At 47.3% G+C, this 25,947-nt stretch overlaps 2 protein-coding genes across 5 annotated transcripts in view; one reads left to right on the forward strand and one right to left on the reverse strand.

Moving 5' to 3' along the window:
- LOC149372513 (uncharacterized) overlaps nt 1-25,947 on the forward strand; it is a 45,843-nt gene that overhangs the window by 16,466 nt on the left and 3,430 nt on the right. The window lies entirely within an intron of this gene.
- rg (A kinase anchor protein rugose) overlaps nt 1-25,947 on the reverse strand; it is a 317,271-nt gene that overhangs the window by 3,695 nt on the left and 287,629 nt on the right. For 2 of the 4 annotated variants that reach the window (XM_089567001.1, XM_089567002.1), the window contains exons 40-52: nt 25,314-25,429; nt 22,281-22,807; nt 20,729-20,801; nt 17,132-17,149; nt 12,281-12,375; nt 9,679-9,768; nt 9,409-9,586; nt 7,489-7,569; nt 6,962-7,117; nt 5,696-5,869; nt 5,132-5,230; nt 3,555-3,751; nt 1,367-1,518 (exon numbers count right to left, since the gene is read on the reverse strand). In XM_089567001.1, coding sequence (XP_089423127.1) covers nt 1,367-1,518; nt 3,555-3,751; nt 5,132-5,230; nt 5,696-5,869; nt 6,962-7,117; nt 7,489-7,569; nt 9,409-9,586; nt 9,679-9,768; nt 12,281-12,375; nt 17,132-17,149; nt 20,729-20,801; nt 22,281-22,807; nt 25,314-25,429 — 1,956 coding nt within the window. The remainder of the gene's footprint in view (nt 1-1,366; nt 1,519-3,554; nt 3,752-5,131; nt 5,231-5,695; nt 5,870-6,961; nt 7,118-7,488; nt 7,570-9,408; nt 9,587-9,678; nt 9,769-12,280; nt 12,376-17,131; nt 17,150-20,728; nt 20,802-22,280; nt 22,808-25,313; nt 25,430-25,947) is intronic. The other 2 variants (XM_089567004.1, XM_089567003.1) reach the window with 1 other exon arrangement.

Raw genomic sequence — 25,947 nt, forward strand, 5'->3', positions numbered from 1 at the left:
GAGCAAAATGGGATATTTCTCAGTGCTGTCCTAAGTCAATACTGGCGATAAATGGGCACACAGAAACACCCCAATACCGTATAAACGCGTGTAAGATCTGCACTTTTTTTTTCCAGATACGAGGGCCAATTTTCGAGTGTGGCCCACACATATGATGTGTCAAAAAAAAAAAGTAAAAACACACCAACCAGGAAATGAGCGGCATTTATTCAGAGTATTCAGACTCCGAGCTGGTGCTGTGCTTGGTGCACGCTCATCCCACAAGAAGTTGCGCAGCATGTCCACTGTCAACGCCTAGCCTAGCACTTCCATCACATAGCAAAGCAGCTCTTCTTCCAGTTCAGGAAACTCGCATGGCTTGCCAAGAAAAGCTCGCTTTTTGCAGCTTGTGTTTCTCAATGCATTCTTTTGCTTGCATTATCATTGGACGCACTTCTCGGCCAACGATGTCAGGATTTCCTGCCCACTGCACACTTGCCATGTTTGAGAGCTAACTCTCAGCCGTGTAGCTGGGAGGTGCTTGCCCATCGTGCTAAAACTGCAACGCTTGGCGGCAGCATGCGGAAGCCACAACTATGATGAACTAATAAGCAACCACAACTCCTGTGTCTTTGGCAGCTGGAGCTGGTGATACTGATGTCGATATAGATAGCGGGAGCTCGCGGCGGAGAAAAAAGTTGACAATAATGATGATGATGAGCCACGACCTCGGGCGTCATCGGTGGGTGGCACCTGTAAGCTCATGTGCGCATGCGTGGCCTCTATGATCAAGCGCACCGTTGCTCATAGCCGGAGCTGATCGTGGAGGCCATGGTGTGTGCATTTTGAAGGCTGTTCCCGCATGGGTCATGGAAAGTTTGGGTGTGGCCTTTACACGGATGTTTATTTTTTTTTTTTTTTCTTCAGGAAAACAGGGTGCGGCCCATACACATTTTTATATGGTATTTAAAATGCATGATGTGTAAAAAATATAACTAGCATGATAAGCAAAAATGGACAACACATTTTTAAAAAACTGGGAAGGATCTCTCAACTATAAAATTTTCAACCGCCTGGGACAAATTTAACGAAAATACTTGCTCTTGAGCATGTTCCCTTAAACATTCACATTACACACTCGTTACTGTCCTGCGGGTTTTTACAACCTCGTGTAAAAATACGCGCACCTGACCTTCAGGCTTTATGTTCAGGATGTTCACTTTACCTCGTCGTGATTGGCCAAAATCGCCGCATTGCGCCGTTAACACATAACACCTTTCAAAGCAAACAATGCTGCAAGTTTTTATTGAAACGCGTAGGTGGGCCCGCGGATACATGATATGAAATTTCGACTCTCACAAAAAAAATCTACTTTAGAACTACTCACTTCTGATCATGGGACAGAGCTAGAGACCGGACGCCACCTTCGCAGGCAGGGAAGGCATACAGCAGGGCCAGGTTGAATGACCGCCACACTTCGACCACACCGCTCTCCGAGCCAGTCACCATGTACTCGCCATCGCGACTCAACGCCAGACACTGCAAAACAATCACAGGGTGCACAGGGTCAGAGAGAAAGTAATTTCATGAAAGGAAAGGTTGTGCACAAAAGCAGTTAGCTACACCACATGACTAGAACATACCAGAATACTGACTACTGCATCGCTAAGAGGGAATGTGTAAACGCTTTTCCTGGCTATAGCGCTGCATTATTTCCACTCACACACGGATGTGACATTTTAACTTTCTCCACTGTAATGGCGGCCCTATTTTAGTTGGCAGCAGAAGGACAAAAGCAAACAATGTGAAATTGAGAGCGCTTCTCCCGTCCCAGATGAGCGATAGCGCTGTTGACAGAACTGTTGCAAAGGTTTGTTTTTTTGATTCGATGTCTCTGCAGACAATGCATACTTCTAATTAAGTCTGGCCAATTGTGCAAAATTTAAGCACTAGCATGCCAGTCGTTTAGCTGGGAGAAGCACTCGCGAGTACCCGAGTCGATACAACATTTGGCAGTGAGGTCAAAGTCCGACGTGAATTCAAAGTTGCATAAAATTCCCCAATCTCAATGTAAGTGTCTTGAATAACATTTCCATTGAAGACACCCAAGCAGTTAAAGGCTGTGGTTTTCATCTTTAACAGCTAGTATCAATAACTGCTGTTTTGTGAAGTGCACTCACTGCTTTTATAAACGCTCTTGAAGTGCAACTGTCATTACAAACATATTCAACTGCTTGTAACAACAGATTTGGGACCAAGAAGATGTAATTAAGGACAGAACACACTTACTGTGAATCAAGGCTAGCATTATAGTGAACTGTGCTGTGGTACATTGAATGGCACTGGCTTTCATTTACAAAGTAACATAGCGAGGACATATGCTACTAGAGTCTAGAGGCATCAATCACTGCTGTCGAATTGAATACTAAACTATGTTTTTTAAAGGTGATCTTTGTACCATTTCCTAATCGTTGCTGTTGTCAAATTGTGTTTGTTACCAGAATTCATAACATATGTAGCCTTTATTAATAGGGAACATGGGCCCTGTCAAGCCGCGCTTTTTCCGGCTTTTTGCCCATGTTCCCGACATTGTGTACACATGATGTCAAATAAATCTGTCTGTCTGCTCCTATAATTCAAATGTGCTGTTAAGTAACTTTTAAAATTTTATTTATGTATATTTTAAATATCAAGTAAACTGATACCCTCTGCTTTGGAGCACTCTGACTTTGTTCATCTGTGTATCGGTGTGCCATACACATATTAATAAAAAAAACACAGCCTAAAAATGTTGAAATGGTTCGTAGCAGGTGCATGATAGAAACAAGAACCAAGCCCTGAGAGCTGGAAAGAGCTCAGCATAATAAGTCATGTTACTTCTCAATTTATGTGAGCGCACTGAACCTAGAAAACACATACAAAAAAAAAACAAGCTTCACTTTAAGGGCATAGGTGTACCCGACATACTTCATATACGCAATAATTTGAACTGGAAGGGGACTGAAAATTTTCCTGAACTGCGTGATGTTTGCACTAAGGGGAGTTTTCAGTGCACTTGATGTTTATGGGACTAAAAGCTTCAATAAACCAAAGTTCGAATTAAGGAGAGTCCATTGTATCACGCAGCTCCAGCACATGCCTTTGATACATTTTCCCTAATAAACCATTAAAGGCAACATAAAATGAGAACAAAGTTTGGTAGTGGGGAGCCTCAATTCGCTGGGCAACGTTCTGAATGGAGAACTTGTCTTTGAAAACAACCCTCATGTCCTTACTCAGACGAAGAAAAGTTTTCTTGTTGAAACATCGATCAATGAACTGAAGCCCCCCCCCCCCAGTGCCCCTTGTTCTCACCTTGTGCTTTCTAAGAAACCCATCTTTCCTGCTCTCTCTCCACTCTGGGCCACTATATCTATTATGTATGGCACATTGCCACCTCACATCACCCATTTCTAAAAGTTTACCTGTGATGTGAGTTTGTCTGAATTTCTAAGCCCTCGAGACACTTTTTCTCAGCACGGCTGACACCTCGGGGCTACAAGTTGCAACCCTAGCACCTGCTATTGTTGTCGCACCTGAATGTTGTCGTGATGGGACTCGGAGCGCAACCGGCGGCCATTGATGGTGAAGTTGCAGAGGCTGCCCAGACCGTAGCAGACGACGACCATGCCCTCGCGAGACAGAGCACAGAGCTCTGGAGTGCCAAAGCGGTCAGGTGCCTCCAAGGACCGTAGCAGGTCACCACTGGTTGTGTGGACCAGCACCGGACCAGCTGTAGATAGATGGACAGAGAGTGCAACAAATTTACAGCTCCAATGGCGTCAAACATGACTTTGGGAAGCAGGTCACACATGTCACGTGTAACAGGGAGGAAAAAAAAGAGGAAGGGATGCACTAATAGGAAAAACATCTAAGAGGGCTCCCACTGAGGCAGTTTGTAACTTTTCTTCAATGGCGAATAATGTGGCACTGAACTTTTGTATGTGTCCGTAACCACTTGAAGCTACAAACACTGCTCTTCAAGTTAAGCCAAATCAAGAATAGCTTGATTACTACAAAGAGTAAGCCAGGGGCACATTTAGTACAGGTCATTCTTGGAGGAGGTGATTGGAGGGGGAGAGGCAGTCCCATTTTAATCTTGGAATTTTTTCGTTGAAAAAAAAAATTGGGTTCAGTATTCCTTTCCGATGTAAAATTTCTTGCTTGGGAGGGAAGGGGTGGGGGCCTTAAATCCGACCCTAAAACGACATGAATGAGTGCTGCCTCCCTTCCTTTAATCCAATTTTCAGGGAATCGTATTTCTGTGAGCAACATCAGTTGTTTTATACTTTGATGAAGAATATGCAGCGGCCGCCTTTTCACAGAAATGAAATTGTAGAAACTGAACTGATGATGATTTGATTAAAATGGCACAAGGGAACCTTGGTGCAATGGCAGAGCACTACGGCTGCTCTCCACAGTTATTGGCATATAGTGCCAGGAATCTAAAAACTATCGAAGGAGAGAAAGGAAGGTGAAATCGGAGAAACTGCTGGCTCAGAAACCTTATTACACACCGCTTACTTTCAACAATTTTAGAAATTACCCCGCTGAATCCTTTGCTGTGGTGATACCTGAACAAAGTCACCAAAACAAATTTTACTTTAGAGACCAACACTGTAATCTAGAAATGTGCACAAAAGTTGTGCGGGCAACCAAACACACATACAGAAGAAAAATATTAAAGGAAGCCCATTTGCAGGATGTGAAAAATGACTGCCATAGCTGTCCAGCGGAAAAGATACACAAGAATGCATTTTTAAAATGCATGTCAAATGCAAAAGCAGTAACGCACCACCACCTTCCCTGACTGCCCCTCTTGCACAGAATATTTTGTTTGAATGAAATGCACAACTGTAAAGTACGGAAGAGCACTTTCATAAAAGTATCAAGAAAGACTCATTCCACAACAAACAATTAAATTCTAATTTCAGCACATGTGGGATCATACTTATTTATGATGGGCAGCAAGCTCTAAGTTTCTATTAAAGTCAGTCAAAAAAACAGCCAAAACAAAATTCGAACAGAAAGTACACAGCACTAAAAAGCAGTTGGCTTTCAGTGGTTGGCTGCATACAAAGCTAGAAGGAAAGAAGGACGGATGTGTACGCACATTTAGATCCACTGACGACCAGGCCAAGTTCAGCAGAAACGACAATGCAGGTGACTTCGTTCTCATGGCCAGTCAGAGTAGCTCGGGGTGTTGGAATGTCTGCAAGAGTAACACACGAAGTCTTGGAGTTGGAAATTTACCTACCCTCAGTTCCAACTTATGCAGTACTGCTGTTCAGTTAGAGAAGGAATCATTTTAGACAATACTCACTTGAACCTTTCAACGCAAGTTCAAAGAAGAATGCCCTTTTTAATAAGTGCTTAGGTCAGGTAGGCAAAGTAGTATTTCAATATTTTATCTTTCCTTGTGAACAAATGAAACTAAACTTACCACAACTAACAACTTTGCCATTGCATTTAGGCACGCCTTTTGCACTTTCTGTACTCAGTTTTAAAGAATTTCGGCTCCAAAAGGCAAGATGTCATAAACATGAAACATCAGCAAACACAATAAATAACTACGAAAGTATAATGACAAATGAAGACGACGCTTCCAGTCTGCAACACCGCTGTCCATGACTAAAAATGTCAAACGGCACTGTGCCTGCAACAAAAACCTACTCACCGGGATTTGCATTGTCCCCAGCAATGGTCTGCGTTCGGGCATTCCAGTGCCACAGCAGCACAGTGCAATCTTCAGAGCCAGACGCGATGTAGCAGTCTGAGGTGATGTTGCATTCGGACCTGGCCAAGCAGGTGACCACACCAAAGTGGCCATACACTATCTGGATGATCTTAGCTGCAATCAAACAAAGTTACGAAAGGAAGAGAGTCAGGAACAGTTAGCCGATCACAGCCCTTCGGTTGCCATTAATGACACCATGCCTAACACTTAAGATTGCTACCCATGCTAACTCCAAGCCACTAATTAGTGTTTCTATAGTATATTAGTAGTCTGTACAGAGCATAACAATAATAGTGGTTATGAGGAGAGGAAAGGCATGGTAACTGTCTCAGTCATGGTGGACACCTGAAACGCCCCATAATGGAAATGATGAAGGAAGGGATGAAAGGAGCAAGAGACGGTCACCCCAGCAGAGGACTTTGAAGTAATTCTGACCATCAGGGGTTCTTTAGCCGGTGCTTACAATGCACAGCATACAAGTTCTTTACAGCTTTCCTCCACTGAAATGTGGTCGCTGTAGCTTGGATTTGGTGCCACGATCTCATGCTCAGCAGCATAATGCTATAGCCACTGAGCCACCATCGCCGGTCGATTGCACAATCAAATACTGCGTTGAATATTGTCCCGACAGGATAATATGCTAGACCTGTATTTAAAATATTCACCGACTACATCATATCTTCTTATCGCGCACTAAATGGCATAATGTGTTGCTCATGCACATATTTTTTATGTTTCTGCTGGTGCATTCCATCAGACTGAACATTTTTTGGCGTTCGATGTCAGACATTTAGTAGTCCCTAGATTAGCTCTAGCCTAGTGTTTCTGGCTGCTCAGTCATGTGCTATCAGCTGCGAAGTGTCGTTATTTCTTGATATGCTAAGAAGTCCTGGTGATCATCCTTTGCACGAAGATATATTATGAACTAAACTGTGTCAGTAGAAAATCTCCTCAAAACTTGACAAGCAAAAGTACCGGATTAGCAAGTATTGATATAAATGGCAAGGTAGAGGAGTGCATTGAACACAGTGCAAAGGACTCAGATATACACCTGGATGCATTTATATTATGCCCTGGATTGATACGAGGTATTCCATTTGAAACTATGTGAGCGCTAGTGAACATGGCTTTTGTAATATGCAATTTGGTACTACACCTGCCTTTGTGCATGCTTAGAGAGACATCTCAACTGCGAGCGACACTCACCTGACTCGGTGGCGAAGACACGGAAGCTCTTGTCCCAGAAGCCGCAAGCAACAAGGAAGCGGCTATCCACCGTGGTGACAAAACAGCCACTGCGCATCCGCACATGCTGGCTGAACGTGTCCCCCAGGTGTCGCTTGTGCGGTGCCACATTCATCACTGAAACACACCACAATGTGCAGCTCAGAGAATGTTCCCAACCACTGCATTCATTCACAAGGGCACATTGCATGCTACAAACAGGGTGCCAAAAAATCGTGCTATGCGAAAAAATAGATTAATTACAAAGAAAAAATTTTTCAGGTAATGCTAAATCCTTGTTCTGGAAAAGAGCTGGTGGCAAGAGGACTCCAGTTTTATTTTACTGCTTCTGATGTCCATAACTTGAGCTAGTATCTTTCAGCAATGGGAAACTTTGAGGTTAACCGCTATCGATACAAAATGCTGATGTTAAACATCAGCCTCAGAGCCTAATGCACAAAACTAGTTCAACCCAGGCACTATGACACTGCAAAGAATGTCTCGCTTACTGAGCAGAGGATCCATGGCAAGAGGAAGTTGGTTGGCCTGCGGCTGGTTTGAGTCAGAATATGTTGGTGAATGCATTGGTGCTGCAAAAAGAGTGAAAATGAAAGTTTACAGAACTCGAGAATAGCAATCACTACTAATAAGAAGATCAGCAGTAATATGCACCATCATGCCCACTTGAAACCGAGGAGAACAGACCACTTATTTCTTCAATGCTCTTCAATAGTTAGCCATTGAATTTGTTACAGCATCAAATGTGTATCTGGTATTCCATGAGCCAGCTTTTATTACCCGGGCCTTCTTGTTACTGTTACATCATTATTTTATTATCACAATAGTATGTGCCACATGATTTTAAGTTTCACTCCAGAGAGATAAAATGACTTCTTTGTTGAAACATGGCAAAATGATTTTATCATGGCTGTCAAGAACTGGTTACACAGGTTCTCAGAAGGCTGCAACACATTTCGAAAAGTCCATTGTATGTTTAGTTAGTAATAATGAGTACTGCACACCATTCCCAAAATACCTTGCTTTATCAGAACAAAAACACCAGTTTGCCTTTTCTGCCTTTACTTGTCACGATGCTGACACAAACTTGTTTTCACAGAAATGGACAAGCTCTTTTTCAACTGGCTACACGAGTACCTCATTGTAGACAACTGTTGTTGTTGCACATGGCTTCGCAGTGCTATCCGTTGCTACTTCATAATGGGCCACTTTGTCAGACAAAAAATAACTCCTGCTCACATACTGTTATTTATACCCAAGTCATGGGAGTTAAAAATAAGTAATTTGCTTAATAATATGTGCTAAGTGTTGAGAAGACTGGCAATCACAGTCGAATTATGCCTGAATGTAACCAGTAGCACTTACTTTGCACATATTTTATAAAAATTTAATGCTTGTATTGCTAGCAATAGTCCCAAGACTAATACATTAAGTTTTCTTATACAGTTCTATCATTCACAACAATAGACAATGTGTACAGTTGAGCACCTGAGCTTAGAAGACCTCCATATTCAGAAATGTATCAATTAGTTATGTTACTATGCTTATTACAAAATGTGATGCTAGGTGATAATGGCCAGAACCAAAAAAAATCCTTGTAATGTTAAGCATACAAGTGAAGGGAAAAGAGATGCTCATTATGGCACATTGTTGCTTTGCCTGGAACTGACAGACTACCATTAATACATAACTGATTCAGTCACTTATACACAAGATTACACTTTGTAATAATAATGTTGTCATCAAAAGGCATTCGAACGGGGGAATTAACAATTTCTACCAGCTAGTATGTACTCAGCACTGCTGTTTGTACTGTTTTTAACTGATTCCAGTTATCTTCAGATGCTTTCATTTCACAGGTTCTTGGAACTAAGATGATATCGTAACAGGTGAACTATGACCACCGTCAGTTAATGGCCATATATGCTTAATTGGCACCAATATAACAGAACAAAAACAGAAACCTTTATGAATGCTAGCAACTAAGTCTCAAATCAGGTTAATATGCAATAAGTGACACAGATCTCCAACACTCCAGACAATCTGCAAGAAAGTCCGACTTATGCTTGAAATGAACTTCGTGCAGATGATTCTAGGAATGACCACACCGACTTGTTGGCGCTGAGTACGGAATGCCAGTGCACACTTTTTCAAGAAAAGCTAAATGGCAGTTGTATATGTTTGACACTGTACTGTTGTCATGTGCAGTAGGTAGAACTCATGAGAACAATGAACAGAAGCTCCAGCACACAGTTACTGCAACTCCAAAAGCAAATCGTCTTTCCGACAGCTTGTTTGCTTGAAAGATGACACTTACTTTCTTAACGAATGTGTCTGCCCTTTAGACAACAGTGACAGTCACTCACAGAAGCTTGTAATCTCTATGATTACCGAGGTCTATAATCACTTACCGGAGTAGTTACAGTTCCACCGATTGACAGCAAAGTTCTGGTTGCATGTAACAGTAACGACTGAGGGCAATGGCAACTGTGGGTATGTGTTGGCCGAGATGTGGCAGATGGGCGAGTTGGACAGGAACTTCATGATCATGCACAGCTCTTCAGTCACTGGCGAGAACATCATCGGGCTCTGTACGAAATCACCATAAAGCACAATGTTGATTACATGCACAAAGACGTGGATATTCCTTTCATCCATTACAATATTGCTCCTCTACTCACAATGTGCATCGCCGAGCTGCGGGGTGGGTGTGGTTCCATCAGGAGCTGTGAAGGGGTCTGGCCAAAATTCTTGATCTGGTTCTCAATAGCCTTTTGGGGAGAGGCAGGTGGAAATGCATTACAGTTTTAGCTTCTTTTAGTCAAAAACAAAAAATTCAAGATACTGCTTCAAGAATAAAGGCACAAGTGCAGAATGTGATGCATGGATGGCTGCACATTCCAAGTGATCACACACATCATTGGGGGACAAATTAAACGCAAGCGAGAAAATCGAAACGAAAACAGCAGGATAAGCAGCGGACGCAGAATGTCCTGTAAAACCGCAAGAGGGAGGAAGGAAGGGAGGGAGGGAGGGAGGGAGGGAGGGAGGGAGGGAGGGAGGGAGGGAGACCGATGCCAGCGTGACGGAAAAACTAGAACTACTCAACAGGGTCGTGATCTAACAACCACCTGACCCCGTGTGGGCAATGCAAACACCTCACTGTGATCACACTCTTGCTTCCCGTATATAAAGGCTGCTCCGTCAATGCGTGGAACAGGCATGTTGAAATAAGACAAACTAGTGCTGCTGTGCTCAGATTGGTCACAAATGTCTTAAGGACGTTTACATATGCAAAATAAAGTAATTGCGGTAAAGTAATTGGGGTAAATTAGGAGGGATTCGAACCCAGGACCCTTGGATTGCAAAATGGGCACGCTACCCTTCGGCCACAAATGCTCATTGGTTTGAACAGGATAGAGGTGGACCTGGTTATTGTGTTGTGGTCTTTGACTTGGTGTCGTGTTTTAAGGACATGCATAGTTATATTATTAGTACGCTAATAAGTAATTAGGTAATTAAACCAGATTAATTCAATTTTTGACATGGTTCATTGTACTTGAACGGTTTGACGCGTATGTATGTGTGATGTATCGACCTGTAAGATGTGATTCGGGCATCACTAATCGGGGAAAGAGAGAGAGGTATAAATCTGCCGCAGGGCCACCGAGTGTGCTGCCATGTGGTGATACGATACTACTTTTACATTAGGTCTCATCTGTTTGGCGGAAAGTTCCCAACCATCGTGGAGCCCGCTGAGGGGCGCTGCGATCCAGTTGGTCTGCGGAGAAATGATGCATGGCAGCCTTCTCTTCTAGTGTGTTGTGCAAGGCAAGATTTGTTGAATGAGGTAGCTGTGTATTGTGGAACACCTAGCTCCACAAGAGCCACAGAACATTCTACATATGCTGCTGTGGATGACGGCGGCCTGGTCTCAAGGTTAGGTTACGTGCAGAACAAATAAACTTGAAAGTAGGTTGAACAGCCACTGCAATAGCTCAATCGGTAGAGAACCTTACACGACATATGAAAGTTGTGTGTTCGAATACCACTGGCAGCATGTGTTTTTTTTCTTCTACTTTCTAGTCGATTATCTTTCTGGTAAACATGATTACACTACTAATTCCCTTCGCCCACACCACAAATTAAAGAAAACAAAAAAACACACATTCCCCTATGCTTTCTTGGCAACTCTTCGCTTTTTTAAAGGGTGGGACATTAAAATATCCCCACCCTTATCTGCTTACAACATTTTTCCTATGTTTGACAGTAAAAAACGAGCAGACTCAGCAGGCAACTACTCTAACTACTGCGTCAAGAATGGCTCCTACGTACAGCAGTGATGGCTTTCCCTCATAACTGGGATGCTTTGGAAGCAAGATGGCACACCAACACACAACTCTGCTCCCGTAGGGAGCATGTGCAGCAACTCTAGACCTGTAGCATTCCAACACAAAGAATGACTGTCCTGATCATGCATGCACTGCCATAGAGCACAATGGTAAACTTTTGTATAATGTACGTTTTATTACGAAGACTAAATGTCACTGGTAATCTAGTCCTTGCAGTGTTTTTCAAATCACCCTGGGGTAAAATATAAGCGAGCTCTAGTCAATACCTCCTGTATTATCATGGTAGCTTTGCTAGCTTTATTTTATCAATGTCTGCGTGATCATCAGCTTTCTAATGGCAGCAGTATGGACACCGCGCTCACCGGTCACCTGCTATATGGTGCGCACAGGTAGGAGCCCGCATAACTTAACTTTGGTTCCGACGCTTCCTATAGCTTCCGTTATGCAGTGCAGTCCAGCGGGACCCTATGTGAACAGCATGAGCTGGGATAGGCGAGAAGGCTATTGAGTGTCGAAGGGCAGGAGGAAGGGGCAAGAAAGAGTTTATGCACTATTTTCGGCTGACATGAGAGGCATTGATAACACAGGAGGTGTTACTCTAGCTTAGTGGCTGTACAAGCATGAAGACCAATCTGCGATGTCACTAACTCACTCCCCCCCCCTACACACACACATACACACATGTGCGCAAACAAACATTCCACCAGTGAAGGCACTGACCAACCCTACTGCCTGTACAGCAGTCTAGTTCTGAGGATGGACCTAATTGAAAGCAAGCAGGTAGGACAAACAAGTAAGAATTATAGTACTGTCTGCTCACTGTCCAGCTCATTTGCTTGCCCACAAGAAACTGAGCAGCACTGAAATGCAAATAACCGAGCAGTGCTGTGCATGAATGAAGCAACTCCACACAGTCAGCATGTACACTGACCTCTTTCATGACAGTGTCCTTCATGTTCTCGAGATCAACACTGCCCTCGTAGGTCAGGTAATAAAACACATTGGTGCTTCTAACAGCTTCTGGACCTGCATGAGAAAATACATACAGACATGTGGTGACGCAAGCCAGAGAACATGCATAATGGTACACACGACATTCACTGTCACAAAAGGTAGTGGTTATAAAAAGCCACATCTTGCCTTCATTACCATATGCTAGAAAAGGTGGATTCCGCACTAGCAGGTGGCCTGATCATCTATCAATATTAGAGGACATAATAACAGTCAATATCGCCTTAGCATACGATGTTGTCATTAACCCCTTCACGTAAAACAAACAAGGGGGATTAGAAAGCAGCGAAGCAGCGGTTAGAAAAAAAAAAAGGAAGGTATGAGGATAGCACATAGACCTACAGTAATCAAAAAATAAACACCAGTCATTTTTCTTATGTCACATTTGGGATGGTGAGAGGGTGCCAGCTTTGCTCACGTCCACGAATTCAAAGCAGAACCGAACATCCATTATGGTACATAAGGACACATAGATCGTGCGCCAGTTTTTCTGCTAAAGTCAGATACGTGCTGTTGCAATCATTCATTTTGTTTTCTCCATAAATATAAAGTCTAACAAAACTATTTTTGTCATGCTTTGATTGACAGCACCTTCGTGCTCTGGGTGCAAAACTGCCTCGTTTCGAGGGGTGTCAGTGCCAATTTTACTGACCAATACATAACGTTCCGTTGAAGTCAACATAAGAGAGTCAAATGAGCAAGCTATACGCTAATGCACATGGGGTTTCTTTAGTTAGGCTGGTTTTATTTACGGGGACAGATATGTTCCGTGTACCTCAAAGGGTTAAGGAGTCTTTCACTCAACTCTGAGGCAGGATAACACTGTATTTGACAGTGATGTTGAATTTACACAGCGTCAGAGGCCACAAAAACACAGGTGTGCCAATTTCATACCATTATTAAGAGCTGAATAACTTTTTATCACTACTTTTTCCCCTCGTCAACTCATTTGCTTGCCCAACAGAAACCATTTAGCACAATAATTCAAATCACCGAACAAGCTTCCCCCTATTTATTTGTCCTGCTTTACTGCACTTACCGGTTTTATGCCATTCTAGTTCGGAATGCCACTCGCTGTTCGTTATGTTTATAAAGTTTACAGAATGCAAACTTGATAAATAAATTTATCTCCTCAGCATCCGGGGAGAACTATTCCAGATGTAATGGCGCATTTCCCCCACTCAAAATTGCAAAGATTGCAAAGATGGTAGTGAAACCAAGTGGTTTGCTAATACTGCATTCCATAAAATTTTGACTGCAGGTGCACTTCCTCACAAGGCATATATCATGTAAATGGTCACAAATTTGGACTGATATAACAAGTTTTTTACCTCTAACGATTCTACAAGAGGATACGCCACGAATCACACAGGCGCACGGTTGGCACAACAGCTGTATATAGTCGGATACAACTTAAGTCTGCAGTGAAGCTCCGCCCACATTCAGCCTTTGCGCACAGAATTCCTCCACGACGAAAAAGTAGTTCGCTGCTTAAACGCTTCTTGTTACGTAAACAAGAAGCTTGTGACAAGAAAAAAATTATGAGCTCTAGAATTTTGATACATGGATTGTTTGATATAGACAAACATTAAAAAGCTGATTTCGTTTACAGTTGCGATTGGCCAGCGGAGTAATACAGGACGCCGCGGACCGCGGCCCAGTGTTAGCAACTGCTGTTTTTTTAAGTTGTATCCTACTATAGAAGCGATCGATGGCACAGGTAAGCGCGGCTATTTAATGGTATAGTTTGAGTGCCATCATATGGTAGCCAGACTGTTTTCTTGCGCTTCCCGTGTTTCGATGGTGCCCGTTTCCCCCTCGCGCTCCATTCGATGCACAAGTCAAAGCCCAAGATCCTCAGAGCAGTGCACGGAACTAAAGTGCCGCCACGGAAACGCACGCGCCGCTCCCACGGCGAGCGGCGCCACCGCTTCGTTCGAGACGCGACCGCTGCGCCTCGCCGGCGCGCGCTCGATCGATCACCGAGGGAGAGGAGGTCGGCCCACAGGTTGATTCCTAATGGACCCTCCTTAAACCGTGCGACACGTTTGCGCGCCGCTGTTGTATGCGCGGAGAAAGACGCGGACAGAGTCATCGGGCCTGGCCATTTGGAGTCGTCTCCTGCCGCATGCGTGCGGGGCACACATGCGCCATTAAAAACGGATCATTAAAAAAAGGCGCGAAAAATGAAGCGGAAGCAGACAAGATGTGCTAGACGTGTGAGCTTCCGCCTTTTGCATATATTGCGCAGGTCGTTAAAATTTGTTTGTAGGGCTTCAAAACGTGTACAGAACGTGCACAGCCTAGCTTACGCGTCCACATCAGGATACAGAAATGAGGGGGAGAGAGGGGGGGGGGGGGGGGGCATACGGGATACGCGAGCGAGTAGTTTCTTTGCACTAGGCCACCGTAGCGGACGCACTTACGGTGTTTCTTGCAAATTCTTTCAACAAGCAAGACGAAGAGGCGCCCAGCAATGCGTACACACGGGCACAAGAAAATTGTGTATCGCGAATGTCCGAGTAGCATTCGATTTAACACGGACAGCCTTATTTTTTGCACAACCACCACCCACCTAGAGCGAGTGAGACGCGGCGAACCCCGCAGACGACACTCACACGGGGCCGGTAACTCCGGCTCATTGCTTTAAAGACCGCAATTCGGCTCACACGATCGAGGCGCACTGACCGCGAACGGCGCTGCTGTCCCGACGGGTCGGTGGGCTGCGGTGCAGCGTTCGCCCGCGAAAGTCACCAAGACGGATGGCCGCGCGGGATACTTTGGCCCCGCTGGGAGATTCCCCGCTCCGAACAACGCGCGGCCCCGACACCCCGCTGCGCGGGCGCGCAGAGAAACAAACCGCGGAGGGGACGAACCGGACGCGCGCCCACTTCGCTGCGGCTCCTCAGGCGCGTCGACAAATTGCTCCGGTGCGCACCCGGGGGCGCCGTATATATACGCACGTACACACAGCGCCGCGCACGGCACCAGTTTCGTGCAGCGATGGGAACCGTTCTACCCTCCCCCTTCTGGCCACGAGTCTGGGGTCAGGATCACCCCTACGGTAAAACGCAAGCATGCGATCGAGTCAGCATCGCTAAAATTCTGGTTAGAGACTGTCGAAATGCGCCAGCAAGCCAGATTTGACTTGTTAAAGGCGTCAGGTATATATCTTGAAACCGGACCGACGGGCATAGACGTTATCATTACTGCTTGTGTAATCACCTTGTCAGTAAGTGCACCTCAGTATATCTTTTTTTCCAGGTTGTAAAATTTCGTTTGACACTGCATCCATCTCATCGAAAAACAAAAAAAAAAAAACAGGGGTTGCAGTTCTGTCAAGCTCACTGAAGGCAGCTGCTACTCTACCTGTATGGAAATTACCCGATTTGAGCTATCTCCAATGGTAAAAAAAAACAAAACAACAACGCTGTCCCATAATCGAACTCATGGGGAACATCAGATAGCGGACATTTTCCACTGTATTTATTCCTTTTTTGTATACCTGTACTTCGTTGAGGAAGTGCTGATCATCAAAGAATGTCCCGCATCCCTCTCGAAGACCGGATCCGCAAAGCTTCTCGTAAAAACTGTTACTTCCGTCTCGTCCCCGCGCGCTGTCTATGCGCTATCTATAGTGCAATAGCCTGTGACAACCAATCGCAGAGCTATCTCGTACACGCGAGGAGGCTCCTGAGTCACATCCCTGGTTCGTTACAACAGCCTTTGGACATGTTCAACACCAACCATAGCTATTTCACAGCGGCTATAGGCTGCCGACAGTAGGAGGTGCTATAAAGTGCAAAAAAAAAAAAACATGAAAAAGGAAGCACCAATCAGTTATAGGGGCTCGGCCTTTAGCCTCAAAGCAGGTTGGTTTAGCCTCAAAGCAAGAAGTAAGCGATCCTGTACCTTCGCTTTCGGCACCCTGTACATGGTTTCGGCACCTTGGCAGCTGGCTGCGTCTAGACTGGGTTTGGACACTCTGGAGCTCGGTGTGGGCACTCTAGCGCTCGGTGTGGACACTCTAGCGCTCGGTGTGGGCACTCTAGCGCTCGGTTTCGAGACTCTTGCGCTCGCTTTGGGCACTCTAGCGCTCGATTTTGAGACTCTTGTGCTTGCTTTGGGCACCCTGCACCAGGTTTCCGCACTCTCGTCTCGGTGCGGGCACCTCTGCGCTCGGTGTGAGCACCTTATGCTGGGTTTAGCACTGCGCTCGGTTCGGGCACTCAGCGCTAGGTTCGGGCAACTCTGCATTCGGTTCGGGCAACTCTGCATTCGGTTTGGGCACCTCTGCATTCGGTTTGGGCACCTCTGCATTTGATTTGGGCAGCTCTGCGGCACGGTGCAGGTATCATGTGCTGAGTTTATCATCCTGCGCTAGGTTAAGCACTTCGCTCGGTTGAGGCACTCTGCACTTGACTTGAAACCTCTGCATCCGGTTTAAAATTTTACCTCTGCACTCGGTGTGGGCACCCTGTGCTGGGTTATCATCCTGCGCTGGGTTTAGCAGTCTTAGCTCGATTTGGGCACTCAACATAACTCGTCCGAGTGCCATCCTTAAACAACTACAGAGCAAATCTTCTCTTGATAACTGTGCGGCATGAACGTGACTCCAGCGGCCGCTGGCATGCACAATACCGAAACGGGCAGCTCTTTCTAGTTACATGAACAGTAAATAATTTTCAGACCAATAATAGACATTTTTACCATCTCGCCCATCACCACCACCGCATTCCCAAAGGAGTAGCGCGTGCAAGCGTAAACTTACTCGCTCTCCTACCGGAACCTAAAGACATCACAGGGAGAATAAAACAGAAGCAAAGCGAATAAGCGTTAAACAAGGAAAATTAAGTGCCCAGCGCCAAGCAATTTTACACAAACTACAGCAACAAAATAAGGCACATAAATGCACACTAATGCTTAAAGACACACAAAAAAAGCATGGGTTAGGCAAGGATCATCATGCACCGACACTTCACGCTATAACAAGAAGCTGAGGTCGGTTCCTTTCAGACTCTATTCCTTTCGATTACTCGCCTGTCCATCGCTATGGTCCATTTCGTTTGCGCCAAGCGCTCCATGGCGTTAAGCGTGACGCTTGACAGAAGGTGCAGACAGGAAGCACATCGACGCTTGAAAAGATTGATTACATTTTACGACTGCTTTTTTTTTAACCAAACAAGCGCAACAGAAACACACACATGAGACACTGTCACGTTCACACAAATATATGCATCGAAGGTATGCATGCTAACGCAGCAACAGACAAGGCTCATGGCACTAGAATCTAACACAAAACGTCTGCAGATAACCCTTCGCTGTACAACAACTGCAAGTTTTTGTCAAATTAGGCCGAATCCTGCGAAGACTTCGTTCGGATAGCCTGTTGCCACGCTATAAACCAAAAATGTGACTTATAGCATTGCAATAACTAACAGCGCGAATTGCCCACTGCACGTTTACCGTCTCACAATTTGTTGGCGCCAAAGAGGAATTGCTATACAGCTCGGGCCACCGGATCAGGGCTAATCGCAGTCACGACAGCGCGTGATCAGTCAGCACTTTCGCTGCCACACGTTGGGCCATCACCGTTGTCGAAGCGACGGCCGCGAGCCAGCCTTGACAGTTGGACCCTGAACCATTAGCGTCAGCCGTGCAGTCTCCACTTCGGCGCCAGCAAACAGTGAGACAGAGTACAAACGCTTTGCAGAATTACCGAGCAGGCCAATTAGCGAGACCGAAGCCCGAGCAGTCGTACATCTGCTTCGGGAAGGAAAAAAAAAAGAAGAGTTGGACTCGGCATTCTTTCCTTCGCTTTCCTACGGAGCTGAAAAGAAAGTACGGAGCCGCGCGCTGCAGCTGATGATGCTATAAGCCCGCACCGGTCACGAGCCCGACAAGGGGCTCGGCCGTGGTGGTGGGCAGGTAAGATGAGCGGCGCCCAAGACGAATATGGTCATTAACAAGCAACGCATGTGGGCAGCGAACGGGGGGGGGGGGGGGGGGGGGGGGGGGGGGGGGGGGGGGGGGGGGGTAGACGACGACGTATCCCGGGCCCATTAAACCAGATGGGCTCATGGGCGAGCGCCCCTAATCGAAACTCGAGCAGGCGGGCAGGACCAGCAGGCGCTCATCGCCCACAACGAACGCGCGCACGCACACAACGTACTAGCGCGCGCAGGTCGAGTTACGCGCGAGCTCCACTGTACGCGCAAGGCGCCCGCCCTCCCTGCCGTGACGACGGCGAAGACGACGACCAAGCGGCGCCGGCGGCCGCAACGCAAACAGAGCCACGCCCCGCGATCACGATTTTAATTAGCCGCCACCTAGACCGACGAGGAGGAGAACGAGAGGAACAAGAGCTCAGCCTCCTCCTCACAGCGCCCGCTACGGAGGGAGCTTTGCCCGAGTCGGTGCGCCCGGTGAACGAGAGATGGCGCGCTTGTTTCTGCCTTCTCTGTAGTCGTCGGCGTTCTAAAACGGTGCAGCGTGCCGAAGCGTCGCCTTATCAGGCGCTTAGTTCACTAAACCCCTTCGCCGCTATCGTTTCCTGACCGGCCGGAGTCTTATCAGCTACCGTATCTACGGCTATCGTGATAAGTCAGCACGCAGGTGGCCACAGTCAGTCTCCAAACTGTTGATACTACGTGCTTTCAGTTTTGTAATTTAGGCACTCGATTTCCACATGTCCGCTTCGGCTTCTAGAGCGCTGCACGGTTTTAAAACATAAAAACGCGCGCGCGCGCCTCGAGAAATAAACACGGCGCCCAGGGCGGAAGGAGAGTTTGCCCCCAGCAACTCTTGCCCTCCGTTGAGCCATTCTTCGGGGATAATGGAGTCTATGAAAAATCTGTCCGGCCACCGGAGGACCCAGACGATATCAGTTTTGTACGCTCATATAAAACGCCGTCAAATAAAAGGGATGCTTAGCACTTTTTTTTTTTATTATGTGAAGGAAGTGATTAAAAGGTAGCAACCTTATAAAGTGGGCGATTCGTACGTCATTATTAAGAAGGCGCTGTCCAAAGTGGCGCCCGACTATATCGAGGGTCGTTCAACGGTACGCCAGGCGCGCGCTCTCCAAACCGTCGCCCGTTTCTCACTGGTTGTGCGAGTGTGCCGAGGTCATGAGAATATCCGTTTTCTGTCGCGCCCCGCCGCAGCATTGAGGAGAGAAACTTGTCCCGAACTCTGCACTGAAGTTAGCAGAGCCTATTCACGCGCTTGCGAAGGCTGTGAATGAACGACCCAGGAACAGGAAATTCAAAGTTTCAATTAGGAGTTTTAGCTGCTAGGCTATACAAACTACCCCCCAAAGAGAACGTTTTGGTGCAACGTATGGAGCATTACAATTTCATTCCGTGTCAACTGCGGCATGGCGCGACGTAAAACGTATATGCTGATGACTCGGAACAGTCAACCACAGATTAACGGCAGACACATACAAATTATTCCTGCTGAGAACCTTCGTATGGAAAGTGCGCTTGGCGCACCGTCAGACGGAGCTCAGTACAGAGCGGCGGGGTGGTTCTGAATTCCTGAAAGCGGCAGCAATAACAACTGCGGGAGAAAGACACACAGAAGACCAGAGAAGCGCTGACGTGATATTTCGGAGGTGACAGTGTTAAAAGGACACTGGGGACAAAACTGAAGTTGGCCTGTACCGACAGACTACCGCGTTCGATGCTACTTAAATTGAAAACGGCGCCTTTAGAAGAGCTTTAACAATAAAACAGAGGTATCGCCGCCACAGGCCGTTTTCGCAAGCGAACTGCGGTGATGTCAAGACCGATTTTTGTTCCCGGATCCATGAGGCTAAACACTAAATTTCAAACTACGATCAAGGAGCCCTTCTTGACGTCACAAGTTTGAATAGAGTGGCGGAAAGAAAAAAAACGATTTTCTCGGCAATAATGCGCCTTTTGCTGCAAAGCCAAAGCCAAAAAGAGCCAAATAACTGATTTTTTTTTTCTCTAAGAACTAAAATTGTGTGCAGCAGTCTACAGTGTCCTCTCCTAACAACTTTCGTTATTTTATTTCAGTAGAACTTCCAAGAAATTCTCTGCCGCACTGAGTATAACCTGAATTTTACCTTTAGGCTGAGGACCGGGAACGCAGCGGGTGTAGCGTATTTACGACACCGCCGGCGATGAACGCAATGACTGGCGGTGTCAGTTCGTGGTACAAGGGAAAACGTCGAGGTATGAGGTGACGGATCGCGCGTGACCGCTGCGTTACTAAGCCTGCTGTCAACGACGCACTCCTCCGTTTGGCTCGCGAGGATTTATTCTAACACCGCTGAGACGTACGTGTACGAGCAAAGCAGCGAGGCATAAAGCGAAAGCGCACTGCTCGAGCGACTCACCCCTCTGCTTGTAGCCGAAGATGAGGTCGATCCACTGGTGCAACTGGCAGGAGACGAACTCGGACTCCAGGGCCTGAGGAGGCATAGAATAGCCAAGTTCTTGAAGTGAAGATGAACCAGTTTTGAAGAATTCCACGAGATTCAAGGATCAGAATGTATAAAGCATGTAGGTAAAGCGTACGAAGATTTTTTTTTTTTTTCGCCAGCATTTACAATGGTAACGTAACCGCAGATTTAATTTTAGGCTTCTCCTCACAGCGTCGGAGCACTGCGGAGAAGCTCAGTGACGGAGTCACTGACGATGAGATTGCAAATTTCCTCTGCCGCATTAAGTACAACCGCAGGCTTTCCCTACGGTGGCGTTGGTTTTCTTCTTTCAAAGTAGGCGTTTCTGCGTTTGAAATGTACTGCCGCCTAGATGACGTCATTATGCCCCCCCCCCCCCCCCCCCCCCCACTCCTGGCGCTGTGCGCTGGGGAGAAGCCCGACCGCCGCCACGGCTTTATTCTGCGATTACGTCGCCATTTCGCATGCTAGCACAGCTTTACTTGCAAGTTTCACACATTCGATAACCTTAAGCTCGTTCGAATTCTAAAACCTCTTAAACTAATCTAGGACACCTCCTGAGTGGCTCAACGCGGAGCAGGCTGGCACCACAGCTGCACGCCACGCAGCTGACGGACCGAGGGACGAAAGCGCCGGAAGTTGGCCGCGACAGCTGTTCCGCCGCTAGACTGGTTTTATTTAAAAATATATGTTTCTACAATTATGCTTTCTCATTAATGCGTTTGATCGGCGAGTCTGTTCGTGCTTTTACTCTCCGCGATGAGTCGAGGAGACTCCACCAACACCTTTGCGGAGCGCGCTCGGACCGCTCCTATCTGCCGACGACATCACTGGTCACGTAAAGCCACCTGACCATGAGATGGTAACGTGATGCGTTACGCCAACGACGCCTCTCACGCCACTAAAAGCATCGCTGTAAAAAAAAAAAAAAGAGCTCAAATAACATATGAACACACGCCCGCTGCTCACCTCATAGCTGACAGAAATAACGCTCACATCTGCTATTAATTTAAAATTATGACGTCGTGGCCTCGAGGTCCTCTCTTGTGCGATTATTTTCGCAGCACTCAGACGAAAAAAAAAGATCCCCAGGCTTAGCTTGGTTAAGCCAAGAATGCGTTGCATATTGCGCGGTCTTTTTGCGCGAGGTATTGCTTGGCGGCACTCCATTTTCTCAGCAGCTTTTCCTCCGTGACGTATGGATGGATGGATAGGAGCGCCCCCTTTGAAACGGGGCGGTGGCAACCGCCACCATGCTCAGCCGTTTTTTTTTTTCACGTGGTTTGGTGACGTCACGTCACCACGTGACGTGACGTCACGTGGTTTGGTGGCTGCCCGGCCGCGCCCAAGGGCTGAACTGAGTGATTGAAATATGCTACGCATAAAAGGAAAAGAGAAAAGAGCGCCGTGCTGACGGCGCTGAGACTCGAGTGCCCAAGACGCTTCTAAACGGGCGATAGACGACACGAAGGAGCCCACTACTCGCCATGCGGTTGATGCGCACGAACTCCTCGGGCGAGGCGGCCCACGGGGGCAGGATGACGTCACCGACGGGCGTGCCGTCCTCCTGGCGGCCCAGCTGGTAGCCGTTCTTGTTGACCAGCATCTCGGGCAGGTAGAAGAACTCCGGGATGAGCTCCTTGACGTCGGAGGTGTCGCGCTGGCAGTTCTTCCAGGACTGGCCGATGGAGGCGAACATGCGGTTCGCGTGGTCGAACTTGCCCCCCTGCAGCGCCAGGAAGAGCGTGGTGAAGGGCTCGACGCGCACCAGCCAGTTGAGCGTGAACGCGGCCGTCGAGTAGTGGGTGCCGTAGTGGAAGGGCGGGATGACCTCGTGCTCCCACGTCTCGTAGCGCTCCTCGAAGAACGCCCGCCGGCTCGGGTTCAGCGCGCCGATGGGCTTGGACAGGTCCCGGTAGTTGCTGGGCAGGCTCAGGTCCAGCTCGGGGGACTCGTAGTTGGTGAGCACCCACGGAAACACCGGGTACTGGTTCAGGTCGTTGTAGGTGCGTCCTGAGCAGAAACCCTCCCCATAAGGCTCGCCTCTCTATACACTGTTCGGCGGGCGTCACCGTCTAACGCTCAGGCGGCTTCGAATTCGGTTTTCTAAGGGAGGTTTACGAAGCCGAAGGTTATGTACAGTCTTTGTCAAAAGTAACCAGGCTGCATGGTTTGCTTCTAGCTCGTAGAGTGGAGCCCTTAACGCTTCCCTGAAGCTGAAATGGTCGTTAAAGGTAAGGACTGGGGGTCTTCCTACCTTCCAACATCTTTTAGTCTTTAGGAAAGTCACAAGAGCTTCACTATACAAGCTAGAAGCGAACCACGCAGCCTGGTTACTTTTGACAAAGACTGTACGTGTTCTTGCAACGATGTAGACCGAAGCGATTCACGAGGGCACCTTACGCCTTAGGCTATTAGGCACAGAAAGTAGCATGCAGAAAATTTGTCCACATGAAACGTGCACAAATCGCCGGCGCATAAATACAGCACAGTCTAGAGACGTTGCTGAAGCTGCATATGCTTCTTATTTAAACGTTTCAGTGTCGCTCGCAGAGCGTTAAGCTTCTGCAAAGCAGCAATCAACATCATGTGCATGCAATGAGTGTGGAAGCGTTTTGTTGGCCAGTTGGCGATCCATTCTAAAGATCTGCTTTATCGCGGCAACACAAGACACGGCAGAGAAGCCAGCGAGAAGCAGGAAAATGCGCTGTTTCGCTGGCTCTGGCCCGAACACGGGCTTGAAGTTGCGGGCCCGCTCGGGCCCAGGCCCGTACAAAAAGGACCTGTGACCGGCTTTTGATTCAATATCGCAGGGAGAAGTACACCTGAAGCGTTCTAGAGCAGTGACAGGCGAAATAGCGCCACGGAGCGGGCCGAGAAAAAAAGTCACTCAACGCGTATTTGCTTATTTTTTGGTGTCTGTTATAGTTGCATTTTTCTCCCTCAAGTAAAGCTTAACACTAGTTTTCTTTTTGTTTACTAGCTGTTCGGAACGTCTTGGAAATTAAAATAATCCACGCAGCTTAATTTTCTTCTATGGAGTTCTTCGCTGACGCAACGTTACTTGAAGTGAGTTTAAGCAACGTCACTCAAAGTGCCATGTGCAAGTAACTTTGGACGCGCAGATCGCGTTAACGACACAAGGGAAGAAATTAGATGTTATTTTTCAGTGACTGAAGAACAGGAGCGAAAGGCCGCTCACGCAGATTCTAAAGCGCAAAATTCAGCAGCTTGTTGCACTACTGCGGTGTTCTTGGCGACGCGTCGTAATGCATGACACACGGCTCGTTTACATGAGTGCGTTTACCGGCTAAAATACAGAACACCGCTGGCTTGGGCTGTTTCCTCTATCAGCGAGCACGCGCAGTCGGATCTACCAAACGGCGCCCCGCATCTGATCGATTCTGTGTTACCGTTCGCGACTGGACATTGGAAACCTCATACGAGCCGTTGTAGAAGGACCTCCAATCAAACGCTCGATGGAGGGGCCTCTGTTCCAAAATCGTCTTTGATTTTGTGCCTTCACCTCCCCAAAACACGTCTCTACACGATGTGAAACGCCACTGGGGAAGAGCATATTGGTTTAGGCCACTTCGGGTCTTTCAGCACATGCTACACAATAGACAGGTGCTTTTGCTTTTCGTCTCTAACGAAAGACTGGCAGTGCGACCGCGAACTCAACACTGCGGCCGGCAAAAAATAACGGATCAAAAATCTAGAGGTAACGCAAACCAGTTTGTTACGCGTGTATGAAACCCTTTTCATTTGGCTGTCGAAACTTCAATTCAGTAGTTACAGACGAGACCACTGTTCAAAAAGCCGAGCGGACGAACCCGCTTTACCTTCTCTTTCTTTTGCGTCATGTTTTTTTTTTTCTTTTAAAGCGTTATTGCGATTTGCACGCTTCGCCCTCCACTTCTTTACTTGTGTAGTATAGGAGACAACTTGTACAGTGAGCAGTTTACCTCCTCAGCTGCTGCGGGAACGAGCCCGGGCTAAACAGAGTAATAATGTAGCGGGCCCGTAATGTATATGCCCCACGCCTGGACTGGGCTCAGAATTTGAGCCTCGGGCCGGGGGGCTTCAAAATGAGGTCCGTGCAGTGCTCTAGCAGCACACAGTGCGCCGCTCCGTGCTGCGTGCTTCTCTCTTTCCTGTCTTGTGTTGCTCCGCCGAAGCAAACCTTTAGGATGAAGGCCAGATTTAGCCTTCATGACCAGATTTAGCCCAAGAAGGAACCTCGTCAAATGTCCGGACGACGCTTGTATGCATTAATCCCGCACTAGCAAAACATGCCCCCCCCCCCCCCCCTTCCCCCCGAAGTGTGTGGGGGGGGGGCATGTTTGAACTGAAGGGGTCTGGTACATATGTTCGAAACCAAAGAGTAAAAAAAAGCCCACCTTGCACTAAGATACAAGAGCACTTAACCTGCATGCATGCAGACCAGGGGAAGACAACACACATTTTGTTTTATTTTCTAAAAGCAACGCAAAGAAAGAGACATAGCGCCTGCACGTACCGGCGATGGTGTTGAGGAACATGAGGTACTCGAAGTTACTTATCTCCCGCCTCTGCCACTTCTGGGTCATGTTGGACTGCTGGAAGATCTGCCGCGGAGACATGAGCGACGCACGCCTGCGCCGGAGAACAACAGGGCGGAGCTCAATCGTGTAAGCCAACGCACGCACGCACGCACGCAACACATGCACGCTGCAAACGGTGCGCCACACACCCGGCATATTTACAGTGTCCACTGCCAACAAGAGCGGCGCCCCGTGACCAAGGAACAAGCGAAGCCACGACGGCGGGAAAGAAGACAGGTTGACCTCTGCTCTTGAGGCGCGCTGACTGTAGCGTGGCTAACACAATCGCGAAAGCAATAGTTCGCAAGCACTGCTAGAAAACAGCCGCCTCGTTTCACACCCTGCGATTTTTGTATGGCGTCGGGCAGCAACCGCAAGGGTGACACTGAGATCCAACTCGACACAGAGCGCCGCAGCGCAGCAGTTTCGCCCCCAATGCCCCGTGCTTTACGCTCTATGCCAACGATGCCGAACAGAACACAAGACAAATGTCCAGTCGGCATACGAAGCTCTGCCACGCAGAAGAATGGGACACTGCCACGGCTCTGGATGCCAGCACGGACGGGTACG

The sequence above is a fragment of the Amblyomma mixtum genome, chromosome 1, assembly GCF_055824585.1.
Source record: "Amblyomma mixtum isolate Tamu chromosome 1, ASM5582458v1, whole genome shotgun sequence".
NCBI classification, from domain to species: Eukaryota; Metazoa; Arthropoda; class Arachnida; order Ixodida; family Ixodidae; genus Amblyomma; species Amblyomma mixtum.